The 13,901-nt window shown below is 38.2% G+C and overlaps 1 protein-coding gene across 2 annotated transcripts; it reads right to left on the bottom strand.

Moving 5' to 3' along the window:
- Positions 1-387: 387 nt before the first annotated feature.
- On the bottom strand, positions 388-11,970 carry patl2 (PAT1 homolog 2). Of its 2 annotated transcripts, none has more exons than XM_081600617.1 (19): positions 11,583-11,970; positions 11,330-11,483; positions 9,988-10,226; positions 9,838-9,900; positions 8,812-8,865; positions 8,568-8,729; positions 7,802-7,894; positions 6,767-6,915; positions 5,547-5,621; positions 5,356-5,479; positions 5,167-5,284; positions 4,532-4,638; positions 4,402-4,455; positions 3,395-3,537; positions 3,164-3,320; positions 2,163-2,303; positions 1,278-1,375; positions 1,048-1,188; positions 388-962 (listed from the first exon to the last, which is right to left on the bottom strand). In XM_081600617.1, exons 2-19 carry the CDS (start codon positions 11,469-11,471, stop codon positions 929-931), a joined length of 2,094 nt encoding a protein of 697 aa, XP_081456743.1. In that variant the 5' UTR covers positions 11,472-11,483; positions 11,583-11,970; the 3' UTR covers positions 388-928. The 2 variants fall into 2 exon arrangements, with proteins under 2 accessions (XP_081456743.1, XP_081456742.1); XM_081600616.1 differs by having other exon boundaries at positions 11,330-11,480.
- Between the last annotated feature and the right edge of the window lie 1,931 nt (positions 11,971-13,901).

Here is a 13,901-nt window from a genome sequence, read left to right as displayed (position 1 = left end):
CTGAATAGTTCAGATGGTGATAAATATCCATTTCCATGCATTTTAAGGATAAAATCTCATCCCCATTTAAATGATTGGGCCTGTTGCAACTAAAATTATATTTAAAACCAATTTTGTTGCATTTTTAAAAGGTAGAGCCTTTCATTATGATGAGCACCAAAGTAAAGTTAAAAATCACAAGATTACAGCCCCAAAATATGGTTATGGAGTCAATGGATCCAAACTGGCACTAAAATAATGACAAAAAGGTACATCTTGGCCAAGTCTCAGATTTAACCCTTAGAATTAAAAACAGAAATATTTTGGGCCAACATAGGCTCGTTTCCATTTCACTTGATGCAGAAACGTGTGCAGTGAATAAATAAAATGCATTTCATGTTCTCTTGATCAGATTTTTCTCATTTATTTATTCATATTGCAAGTGCTCTACAGGTGAGCAATTTAAATTCCCATTTCCAAATTAATACAATAAGCAAAAAAATTTTACAGATGAAACTTAAGATTGAAAATTGTCAAAGAAATCCATTTAGCATTTTTACACATGCATACACAACACATTTTTTACAAAATAATTTTACAAAATTGCATTACCTAAAGTTGGGTTGACAAGTTCCTGCAATGGTAAATATAACATAGTTCCAGTATTATAAATTATGAAACTCATCTTAAATTGATCGTTCTGATGATGTTAGAAACATTAAGAAATGGGTTTAAGCTGCGTTGTGGAGGCTAAAGGGAGGAAAAGCAAACAAAGCAAATAAAGGGAAAGTTTAAGATGCAAAATGTGATGGGAGAAGTGAGGGTGAGGAACAAAAAAAAAAAAAAAAAAAAAAAAGTATATTACACAACTTCTGTTGTACTTGGTACTAAAGACTCTGCTTCCTCCATTTTGGGTCCAACAAACCTGGACTTTAACTTAGCAGGTTTCCTAAGATGGCAGAGCCAGGTAGCTGGTTGCAGACCTAAAAAGACAAGTTTGGAAATTAAAAAGTATTTATTTGCATCCATTTAAAGTGAAAATCTGTTGGTATATTTAACAGGACTTACTCCAAGTTGCTTTTCAGCTGATGCAAGGTTCGCTTGTCGAGGTACCGGCAGAAGAGCGGCACCAGGTTTGACGGGAGGAAGAGCGGCTCCACCCGTGAACACTGGCACAACTGTCCCGCTACCTGGAAAATCATGTCAGTCCTAAAAAAATAAAAAAGTAAAAACAGGGATGAGAAAGTGTCATAACATGCTAAACAACTGATTTAGAGGAACTAAACTGTTTTCCCCACCAGGTCTCAAAGTCTCCGATGCTGGGCTCAAGAGGAACGCCTGAAGAAAGAAGTTTCTCTCCGTGGGAAAGAAGAGCGTACAGCAAGCTGAGTCCAAACTGAACCAACAAAAATCAAAAACAAAATCAGTTCCAGCAGCAGAGCAACACAAACTGGAAAGGACCAATAATACGTCCAAAAGCATTTAAACAGTTGTTTTATGGTTGCCTATTTAATTAATATTTGAAGTAAATTCTTTGACTATGGTATTTGAGTCACTAGTTTAAGAAAAAAAACCCAAACTACCATGATTTTTTTTTTGTGATGAATCTCAAAATTTGAGCTTGAAGAGTCAAATAAGCTGCAAAGTTTGAGATTAATCTCAGAAAAGTTCCAGAAAAAAAAAAATTTAAAACTGAAAATTTGATTTTGAAAAGTAGAAACTCAAATTGAAATTCAAGTTTTCAAAAAAATAAAAATTCTGAGCTTCAATAATTTAACATTTTTCAAATAAAATAATGTTCTTGCCAAAAAGAAAAAAAAGGGGAGGGGGTCAAAAAAAAGTGGGATTTTTTACAATCTCAAATTTCTGTTTCAAAAGTTGACAATTTGCTAGAAACAAAAATAGAGAAAATTTCTAGAACGGGATTTTATTAGTTCCAAAAATCTAATTCTCAACTTTTGAAAGAAATTTCCACATTTCTTACAAAAATTACCAAATTTAGATTTCTCTCAATTTCTGTAATTTTTATATACAGCGATCCTAATATGCTGTCGTAGCAAAGAGTTTGATTCATCGTTTTTGTTAATAGCGCATAGTGTGTTCAGCACAGAAATTGCTCTGAATACACTCAAAGCGTAATGAACCGTTAGTGTGAGCGTCTGTTACTCACTGAAGCTACAAACCTTGTTCTGGCAGGTCAGGGACAGGCGCTCGCAGGTCGACGGAGACTCTGAAGACGTCAGGGCTTTGAGAACGTTGATGAGCTGGCTGAACGTCAGAACGCCGATCACATTTCGGAGCGACAGGTAAAGAACTGGAAGGTCCTGAAACCACAATAACTTTTCAAAATACAAAACTTTTGACATCTTCATTGAGTTTAAAGACCAAAATTAGACCTTCAGCTACTGCCGAGTGGTGCACCTTAAAAATAAAACTTAATATTTTTTGCCTGTTTTCTTGTCTGAAAGGTCTCCAGAAAATGGTTCTTGGCTCAATCATCCCTTCTCCGACTTGTGAAATGGAGAATTTATGTTTAACTACATGAACATTAGCAGATAAAAAAAAAAAAAAAAAAAAAGCTTTGTCCTCAGGTTATTACATGACCTACAACAGCATAACATTTCTGTGTTTCAAAAGTTGACAAATTTTTAAACAGAAATTTCCAAGTTTCCTCAAAAAAAATTTTTGATTAAAGATTTGAGGAAATCAGCACCTCCGTTTGTGTGGATCTTTGGAAATAGTTGTACAATTGTTTCAAAGTCCTGCTATTAATAATCTGATTAATATTTATATTATGTAAAACTTATAAATCATAACTTCACAAGATGATCAAAATTACACCTATTTTGTTAACACTTTACTCTTAAATTTCAACCATTTTCAGATGATTATTCTTAATGTTAGGACTATTTAAACTGCATAGTAAAAATTAAAACATCTTAGCCCTAATATCTTTGTTTACTTGAATTCAAAGTCCAAATAAATAGAAGCTGCAAAAACAAGATGGCCACCTTGAGTGTGCTGACATCACTAAACTATGGAAACCCAAAGAGTTCAAGGGTGAAAGAGAAAAAAAAAAAGAAAATCCAGATTTTCCAAAACTTAAATCTTCAAAAACCAGAACTGCAAGGGAAAAAAAACCCCTGCAACTCTCAGACCCCAGTGATCTTCAACCCCAACTCACTTCCTCTGCGTCTTTGCTCATCAGCGTAGGAAGGTTGGAGGCGACGATGTGCAAGATCTTCAGCGCTGAATCGTTCTTCAAGAAGGGCAGCAGACGAGCGAGAAGCTTTTTGCCTTTCGAGATGCTCAAGAAAGAAAGAAACCCGTCTCCTGAATCTCTACAACACAAATTTATAAGTTTATTCAACAAAAAGCACATTTTTATTTCTGGTGTTGCATTGTCAAGACTCACGGAGCATTGTGTTGCTGCAGCCGAGAGTAGATGTGCTCCACTTTCCTCTGAATTTTTTCCATTAGTCTGATTTCTTCTGCTCCAGACAAAACTGTTGTCTTCATCCTCTCAGTTTCCTCCACCTCCAGCAAAACTATGAACAACTGCATTAAAAAAAAAAGTCAGGAATACAAAAACTACAACAGAAATTTTACAATTCTCACATTTTCTACAAAAAAAAAAAAACATTACAATGTAGAGAATTCCAAGTTGCAAAAGTTGGTTCTTTCCTTCTACTTTTGAAACAAGAAATTCACATTTCCTCAGCAGTAATTTATTCCATCTACAACAGCCCTAATACACAGTAGAACAAATATGCAACTTGCAGATGTTGATTTTCAACATTTACTATAAAGTTCAGTTCAATAAATCCATTTACCTAAAATACTAGCAAATGCAAGTTTTTCCTAATAAGTTAGTCATTTAAAGGGGACAGATTCTGCCCAAACAAATTTAACATTTTATTTGTGTCTGAAACGTTTCTAGAAACAAAGCTAAAAAAAAAAAAAAAATAGTTTCTGGTAATAAGTTTATTTTTCCAGACACCAAAAAACATTAACATTTTCCAAAACCTTGCAAATGTATCATGACAAACCAGCAAAGACCAGCCTGTTACCTAGCAACCCCAGCAGAGTTCCACTCATTGCCTAGCAACTCCAGCAGAGTTCTGCCCATTACCTAGTCAGTTTGGCCAGCTCCAGGACCTTTGGTCAGCTGGTTTTACCAATGTATGCGCTGCACAATGGCTGCTAGAAAAGAAAAGAATTTTGTTTTTGACTTATCTAGAAACCACTTGCTGCATTGTTGTTGGCTGTACAGGAGGAACTAATTATCCTTTTTACAGATGTAGGGTTGTATGAATGTGCATCTGTTCACAGCTATTTTCACTTGGGAGTGTAAATGTTGAGTTTGGGGGACATCGCCATCAGCAGTTTATTTGGATTTAAAGTGACAAGAGACTCTGTTACCTTTTCTATTTTGCTGAGAATCTCTAGTCGCTGTTGTCTGGTGTCTTTTTGTGCCTTTGGGGAAAAAAAAAAAGCTGATCATCAAGGAAGGCACTATAATATCTTTATTTACAGGAGTTGAACAACAAACCTCAAGAGGGCCGTGAGTTTGGACTGCATGGACGGCACTGATGGCCCGGCGCGGAGAATAACACGTGGAGACAGCGACCTGACCCAAAGAGCCTTCGATGTGGACCACTGAGAGACCACACAGTTTATAGACACAGGACAACCTGAACACTGGAAAACTAAAATCTTAAGTACTTTTGGTCTAGTTTCAAGAGCGAAAATCAACTTGTACATTTGAAATGAGACAAAACTAACTCACAAGTAACTTATCAGCAAGATGTAGGAGTTTAAGTCAATAATTCCTTAATATTGTTTGGGGGAAATAAAAATAAATAAAAAAAACCCTACTGTTCCACTGGCAGATCGTGTCAAAATCAACTGTCACTGTGCCGTTACCTAGCAACACCCGCCAAGCCCAGCCTGTCACCTAGCAACCAAATTCTGGTTCCTTAATACTAAATTCCACTTGCAGATTATTTCACTGAACAGGAAAAATGTTCAGTGAAATAATCTGCAACATTAAGCAACCAACGTAAAATAAACTCCCATTTCTTGCGAGTTAGTTTTGTCTTGTATCGAGTGTCCCTACATAACTGGGCCAAAAATAGTAGTTGATGTTCGTTTTTGCAGTGAAAACGCTTCAACGCCAAAGGGAACCTGGTGTGTAGGCGTCCGTCTTGGTGATGTACGGTGTGGTGAGTTTGGGCGGCTCCTTCTTGCTCCTGATGCCCAGCTCTTCCTCGGCCATCTTGGCTTCTAATCGGCGATAATACTCCTATTGCAGAGCGAGAGTTAAAAACTTATTCTCAGATGTGATTAAGTTTTCTAAATTGTTAACTTTCCTACCTGGTAATAATAGTCCTCGAGGTACGGATTCTCGCTTTGCAGCTGAATCATCTGCAGGCGAATGATCCACTCCTTTTCTTTGTCTGTCATGAGGTTGGAGTAAGGGTCCCAGCCTTCACATTTTCTTCAGGAAAAACACTGTTAATCTTTTCAACATTTTATTATAATCCTTCAGTTAGTGTAGCACCAACCTGTGAAACGGACGCCGCTTTTGACTGAGAAGCCGTGCATGTTGAGGATGGAGCTGCGTGACTGGACCAGGGAAACTGATGAGCCAGAGAAACAGGATCATAGACATAATATAAGAGTAGACCCTGCATTGGCTGCTCCGGCACAGGAAATACGGCGGCCATCTTGGAGCGGTCGACCCTCCTACTTTGCTCAACCAAAAAACAACAGAAGATGCCTCAGCACTGAGGGAAATTGTTGTTCGGATCGATTGACCATTGATGTGAGGGCTCCACAGACAACATTTCACATGATGGACATATTATTATATACATTTCGTAATTAGAATATTACTTTACTGTATTTATGTCCACCGGCGAGATGCCAACTAATATTAGTTTAACCATTAGTGCTTGGTGTAATACGGGGTTCAGCCCCGCTAAATCTAAAAAAATGAATTATTCTCCAACATTGACTTAGATTATCTGACACAATAGCCTATATTAGAAATGAAACAACACATATAAAACTTGTTATAACATTCACCAGCAAAGTTTACACAGGTGGTAAAGACTATTATTTATATGCAATTCTCTCACTGTCAAAAGTAAGATGCGTCCGAAATATTCCGTTTGTTTTGAAGGTTTCATAAAGACAAGGTGAGGAAGAAGAGGGAGATGTCTATAAAGAGAGACGGATTCACTGCAGCACAGATGAATCTCACATCGGATTTTGGACTCAATCTCAGCTGCTGAATCTCTCTGAAGCTAGAACTCGTCGGCTGAAAAACGTGCATGTATATATATATACACACACAAACATGTATCCAATATACATTATTCAGTATTAATCATTTATTTGTGTTTGTATAGTTATATAAATATGTATCGACATTACTAAATAAATTATGAACGGCTGTGTGCTTTGTAATATGCTCATCATACTGAGTTGGAGCGGTGGACTGCTCCAAGATGGCTGCCCTAAATCTCATCAGCGACAATAGATGAGCGATCCATGAGGCGTCTATCCTTATATTATGTCTATGAACAGGATAACCTGACTGATCATCTCTTGCGTCGTTATGAAACTGGGCACTGTAGTGCCACCTGCTGGTTGGTGGACTCCAGATGTTGTACCATGTTGGACCAGCGGCTGGCGCATATAATTTGTGACAAGTATTTCTCCAGTAAAATCCAAAACAAAAAACAGCCAGATTAGTACACATTTATTGTGTGAAGGTTACCTGAGCGGCTGCACAGGGTTGGCTGATGGGCTGTAAAACGGGGACGGTCTGGGAGAGTCGTCACCGAAGCGAAGCTGCATGGATTTTGAAGTCAGAGGCCGAGGCGTGGAGGAGGAAAAGCGGTTTTGAGGGAACATGAAGCATTCCGTCTGGGGCGAAATTACAAAAAAACAAAGTCAAATAAATGCAGCCAAGTCTGAAATTATTCATAGTCCATAAAAGATCTAAATTTTAGCAACAAGTTCCCTGTTGACTGCAAGTTGTACATTTTGACCATTCACACCAGCCATGTATAGTCCAGTTTAACAGAACTCCAGTCTGTTTGTCTAGAAAGTTTGTTTCGTTTGAGGAACGCGTAACCAACCAAAACCTCGGTCTCCTCTTGGTTGCGCTTCTGATGCATGTGTGAACACCAAGCGGACAAGAGACACTCCTAAAGCAGGAAGAGGACTACAGCACAAAGCATTCTGGGTAAATACAACCAAAACAGTCGTGCTAGCCTAGCACTAGCGGGAGAAATGGTTCATCATCTTCCAAGAGAAATCAAGCAACTGCTAAAATCTGAAGCTACTCCAATTTTTAAATTTTGTGAAAAAGAAAGTTGAGCTCAGCGTCTTCAGAGGTTTGTCATTTCCTTCAGTGGTTTTTGTTACAGCGCCCCCACAGGCGAGGATGGGAACATTCCCCCCCCCAAATGATTTGGTTTGTTTGACACAATGCAGTGTGAACTGAATACAATTATAAATGCATAAGAGGTCAGAACATTTAAAACAAAAACTTGCACGCAACTTTACAGTAAGAAATAGGAGCTTGTTTTACATCAATTCCTTAATATTTATGAAAGGCACCAAGCCCACTGAAATTCTTTTATATTGATGAAGTAATGTAAAACAAGCTGCTTTATCTTGCTGAAAAGTAATTTTTAAGTTTGTTTGGTCTAATTTAAGATGTACCAATTTATTTGCACCAGAAAATATTTGGTAAGATTGTGTTTTTGCAGTCCTCTGCTCTAAAGTGATGAGGGTTTAATAAAACCTGATTCAAGTGTTGCCGTGGCGTCAACGGTTGCCGTGGCGTCAACGGTTGCCGTGGGAAGATGGGTGATCTGGGCATCACTGGTGCATGAATCTGAAAAATAAAATTAAATATAGATGGACAGACAGGGAAAGAAAAACTTTAAATCTGAATATATTACAACACAACACTTTTTACATGGATTTCACATTAACCTACACTGGGCTGCTCTGTAGCTCATTTTTAATTATAAATTATTTTGATCATGACATCAAAAATATTAACAGAGCTTCTTTATGGCTTTTCTTTCTCAGACCTCCTCTGGTTGAGACGACGTCTGTTGTGAATTGGCACCATGTAAACAAACTGAATAGAGATTGGTAAAAAAAGTTTTACCTCCTGTTAAACATATTTTTCTTGGCACCAAACAGTTGGATTAAAAATTAAAAGCTTGTTACGAATGCTAAAACTAGCTAGCATGGCCACAGATGACAGCAGATACAGTTTTCTAGTAACCAATTCGTTTCTCCACCATAAACACATTTTGTAGAGAGTACGAGATTGATTGACAGCACTAAGACCCGCCTACTGGCTCTGATTGGTTGTATCTGGTAAGGGAGGAGAGCGATCTTTTCACAGATTGTTTTATATTATGCCATCAGTGTGACAGTTTAACAAGTGTCTAAAAAACATTTATAAAAGGTTACATACTGCAGCTTTAACCCATTTTAAAACTACCTCCAAGTCTCAGCCATGAAAATATTCCAGTTAAATCAGAATAATCTACCTGAGCAGGCCCTCTTTGGCCAAACGCCCTCCTGGAGTACAATCCTCTGGGTTCTCCTCTCTGGACTCCGTAGGAAGAGACGGGACACAGTAGATCCAGGAAGTCAGAGTTCACATGCTGACCCCGCCCTCTGTGACCGATCACACACACTATGGCGCTGTCCTACAGATTTGAACCCCAACACAAGGATTTAAGCCGTCTTCAATCATCATTTGTTGTATTGAGAGATTGTTTTCCTCCGAACCTGGAGTATCGATCCAGAATCGGTACGGTTTTTCCAGTAAGGAGGTGTCATTCTCTAGAAAAGACATTTGGTTACCATCAACTGCTTCGGAAAAACAAAATCTTAACCATTTTTGGTCTCGTTTCAAGCTCAAATATCTTAGTACACTTGGAAAAAGTCTAAGCTGACTTCTAATTAACTTGCCAGTTAAATATAGGGGCTTGATTTCCATTTTAACAAGACATTTCCCCATATAAGCAAACTAGTAATTTTTTTTAATCAATGTTAAGTATAACTGGAGAATAAATATACATTGAATGTACTGCACAGCATTCTGGGTGATTTAGACAAAGGAAAGGCTGCTCAAAAAAGTCAAATATTTGCTAGAAAAAAAAAAAGTCACGTTTTGTAATTAATCTCAAACTCACGGGGAAAAAAAATAGCTTCAGGTAAAAAAATTTGACTTTAATTTTCTACTTTTGAATATCAAACTTCCAAGTTCTTTAAAATTTCTGAGATTAATCTCAATTTTAGATTTTTCTAGCACATTTGTCACCTTTAAAACTTTCTAGATTAGTTTTTCTGCAAAAAAGAAACAAATAGTGGAAATTTGAGGTTTTAAAGTAAAAATTTGCTAGAAAAACCTCAAAACTAGAAATTTTTTTATTTTTAATTTTGAGATCTCAGAATTGTCCAATGTGATAAATATTCGACTTGGAAATGCAAGTTTGTTCTAGAAAATTTCTGAGATTAATCTCAAAATTCCATAAATTTATGGTAGAAATTTACTCTATTTACAATGGCCGTTGTACATGTCAAATATCTCAAAAAATTATTTTTACTTTTTATAATGATTGAAATAGACTAGACTTTGATAAAAAAAAAAAAGTTATTTTCCTGGTTTTCTGAAGCCCACCTAGCGCCATCTGGTGGCTTCACTTTGAAAAACACCACCAAGATATTGTCAGCAGAAACTAAACCAAAAATACTTGGTAAAATTATTTGCAGCGTTCAGACAAGGGAAGTTAAAGTCCAGCGCTCCCTTACATCATCCACAGAGGTATTCCTGGACACGACGGGCCCACACTTCACTATGGCGCTGTCCAGACTCTGAAACGGTAAAACAAGCCGATAATCAGATGAATACGTCGATATGTGATCAAACCAATGTGATCTCAGAGCAGCCATCTTGGTCACCGTGAGGCTCGGTCGTCCCTCCACTATCCTCATTACGGCCGGGTCTTCAAACATCTGCTCCCTGCCCAGGTCCCCCCTCCACCTTGACCTCTGACCCCGCTGAGACGGGGCGACCCGGGTCGGATGCAGCAGCTTCTGCCTGGGAGGCGACGGAGGTTTGACCTTCGGCCGCAGCGACAGCTCTTGAAAGGAAACGGCGCCATCAGCCAACAGCGCCGTCGTTCCATGTGGGTCGAGATCTAAATTAAAACAATTTACATTCATCCTGCAGATAATGGATTCCGTTTATGGACATTGGCCTGCACTACAAAAAAAAACAAACAAATCTTAGTCCAATTTATAGTGCAAACGTTTAAGTTTCAAATGAGTATTTACTCAATGTGGACTTAACTAGTTTCACTTTAAATGCAGATTTAATCAAATATGCAAGTTAGTTAAAAAATCCCAAATATGACTAGAGCACCCAAGTAAGAGTAATGACATTTTTAACTCGAGTAAAAACTAAGAAAATTTGAGTAAAAAAAAAAAAAAAAAGTTACTTATGTACTGAGTAACTGATCAAAATGTAATTTAATATTTGAAAAAAATGTCAGATGGACCAAAATATAAAGGGTTAGGGTTAATCATAAATGATTTAAAAAAAAAACATTTTCAAATCAATTTTCTCTCACTTTACAACTTATGAAGCACAGATGTGTGTCTGATAATGAAGTTTTATTTAAAACGTCTTCATTCAGTGAAGTTACTCAGTGGGTGGAATATCCAACTACAGCAAGTTAGAGCCATTGTAGATTTAAAAATGACAAATCAATGTAAAAATAATGCAAAATAAACTCAAATAAAATGTCTAGCTGCTAAACAAAAAAATTAGATCTGTGAAATTTTCTAGAGCATGGACATTTCCAAGTTTCAAAAAGTAAATTTTTCAAACTCAAAATTTCCAAGAGACAAAAAATTTAAAGCTTTGCAGTCAGAAAAGTTCCATGTTTTTCCAGAAAATGCCAGTTATTTTCCAGCATGCTCAGAAATGCCCAGGAATTTGCTTCCTAAAAAAAAATCAGTTTTTGTAAAAAGTTTACCTTTACTATAAATGCATGTAGTTTCTCTAATGCTCCATTGAAGTATCCAGACAATTTATTCAAGAGTATTGATACTTGATATTAGTCGAGTAAAACCTAGTAAGTAAAGCATGTTCTAAGGTATAATTTTACCAAAACTGTACTCAAATTGCTACCCATTCTACAAACTTTTTTTTTGTTCAAATGCAGTAAATAAAGCTGAAATACAGACGTTTCATATTCACCTTTTTCTGATTAAATACAGGAGTTTCTGATGGACTCACCCGTCCCAAATGTCTCCTCATTGAAGACATTCATGTCCTCGTCCTCCTTGGTCATGGCCTGCAGCAGCTCGCAGTCCATCCCCGCATCAGCCTCTGCGTCACTCCACGCATCTCCATCCTCAGGCCACCGAGCTTCATTCATTTTATCAGACTCCTTGAAGAAAACAACCAAAGCGCGGAAGTCCGAGGTAGTTCTGATCCAAACAGAACTACCTGTGTGCGTTGTTCACACAGTGAAATGACGTCGACTTACCTGTTGTTGTTGTTGTTGTTGTTACGAATCACTCATTGCGTTTGTAGAAACTGTCAAATCCGAAAAGTTTCAAAGCGCTTTCCCGTCCAACATCACCTGCTTTTTTTATGCTTGGACACCTGGAGACGCTGATTAACCTCTAAATGAACACACCTGAGGCGCAGAGGCCTGGACACGTCATCACGCAGATGAAATTAATGAGTAATTTCGAGCTACATTTACAAGGTGAGGAAACAGCGACCTGTACTGGTCAAAGCCAACATTTTCTGAACTCTGCTGCAGATACATTTAGTAGTTGCTGCATATATTTATGCTGATACTGTGTGTATTTATTTTAACTTGCAACGAACGTTAGCTCAATGTGTGCATTTCAAATGTAAATAAAGTCTGTCCACGTTTATAAAGCACCAGTATTGTTAATTTAAAATGCTAGCTTTAGCTAATATTTAGTGTTTTACTGCAACAACTGCACAACACTTTTTTCTTCTGCTATTCTGTTCGGTCATTTTTTGTATTTTTAATCATTATGCTGTTTTTTAATTTTTTTTATATCTTAATAAACCTTGCATTTATTCAAGGCTCGTAAGTGTCTGCAGCTCTATTTACACTGCTCAAAAAAATAAAGGGAACACTTAAACAACACAATATAACTCCAAGTAAATCAAACTTCTGTGAAATCAAACTGTCCACTTAGGAAGCTGCTGTTGTGCAAATGGAATAGGCAACAGATGGAAATTATTGGCAATTAGCAAGACACACTCAATAAAGGAATGGTTCTGCAGGTTGGGACCACAGACCACTTCTCAGTACCTATGCTGTCTGGCTGATGTTTTGGTCAGTTTTGAATGTTGGTGGTGCTTTCACACTCGTGGTAGCATGAGACGGACTCTACAACCCACACAAGTGGCTCAGGTAGTGCAGCTCATCCAGGATGGCACATCAATGCGAGCTGTAGCAAGAAGGTTTGCTGCAGCGTAGTGTCCAGAGGCTGGAGGCGCTACCAGGAGACAGGCCAGTACACCAGGAGACGTGGAGGAAGCCGTAGGAGGGCAACAACCCATCAGCAGGACAGCTACCTCCGCCTTTGTGCAAGAAGGAACGGGAGGAGCACTGCCAGAACCCTGCTAAATGATCTCCAGCAGGCCACAAATGTGCATGTGTCTGCACAAACTGTTAGAAACCGATTCCATGAGGATGGTATGAGGGCCCGACGTCCACAGATGAGGGTTGTGCTCACAGCCCAACACCGTGCAGGACGCTTGTATGGAAGTAAATATGTGCCATCAGAATTTGAATAAAAAATGCATCTGAAACTTGAATGTTGTATATTTGCGCTTACTTTTGAATTTCAAAATGAATTCAGAATACAAGTTTGACCTAAAAAAAATTCAGGGTTCAATTCCCGGCCCCGGTCTTTCTGCATGGAGTTTGCATGTTCTCCCTGTGCATGTGTGGGTTTTCTCCAGGTACTCTGGTTTCCTCCCACAGTCCAAAACATGACTGTCAGGTTAATTGACCTCTCCAAATTGTCCCAATGTGTGAGTGTGTGTGCATGGTTTGTTGTCATGTCTGTCTCTGTTGCCCTGCGATGGACTGGCGACCTGTCCAGGGTGACCCCGCATCTCGCCCGGAATGTTGGCTGGAGATGGGCACCAGCAACCCTCCTGACCCCACTAAGGGACAAGAATGTACAGAAAATGGATGGATGGATGGAAATTTTCAATATTTATATTTTTCAGTGTTAAAAAAATTCAGCATATAAAAAAAATTCTACTTTTAAAAATTCAAATGCAATTTTTTCAGTGTCCTAAAAATTCAACTTGCTCAAATTTAGCGTCTAAAAATTCGCTGTACAAAAATGGCTAGGTTACTTCAGGTCACAGACATTAGCAATCGTTGTCAGATTTCAACACCCAGCCAATCACATGACCCAAGCGTCAAATTGAAGAAATACTAGCATCGCCGAGGCCAGCGACCCTGGAGGCGAACGCAAACCCAACGGTGAGTCTATGCTTTCATATTTCTGTAGTACATTTTATTTTGCGCATGAACTTTGATACATGATATTAAAGCTTGACTTAAAACACGGGTTTGGGCCGTTGTTAATCTTACGCCATGTAATGCTGGCATATTAGTTCTCGCTACCTGCTAGACCTCCACCCCCTTCTCTTGGCTGTCCCACACCCAATTTCCCCCCGTTTTATTTAAAAAAGGAATATCACTTGCGCCAAGTCTAGAATCTTTAAAGATAACTGATGGGTGGCGACTTTCCGGGTTGTTTGTATGTTGTCTTAGGTGAGACTGAGACAGGCAGTCTTA

This window comes from Poecilia reticulata, chromosome 19 (assembly GCF_904066995.2).
Source record: "Poecilia reticulata chromosome 19, P_reticulata-male-v2, whole genome shotgun sequence".
Taxonomy (NCBI): Eukaryota; Metazoa; Chordata; class Actinopteri; order Cyprinodontiformes; family Poeciliidae; genus Poecilia; species Poecilia reticulata.
This window is presented reverse-complemented; position numbering and strand designations above follow the sequence as displayed.

Coding starts and splice junctions, on each gene's coding strand:
- patl2 (XM_081600617.1), bottom strand. CDS start 11,471: ATGAATGAAGCTCGGTGGCCTGAGGATGGAGATGCGTGGAGTGACGCA. Junction 4,639..5,166: donor GACGGACGCCTACACACCAG/GTTCCCTTTGGC, acceptor GTGGTCTCTCAG/TGGTCCACATCGAAGGCTCT. Junction 3,321..3,394: donor CTGCAGCAACACAATGCTCC/GTGAGTCTTGAC, acceptor TTTGTGTTGTAG/AGATTCAGGAGACGGGTTTC.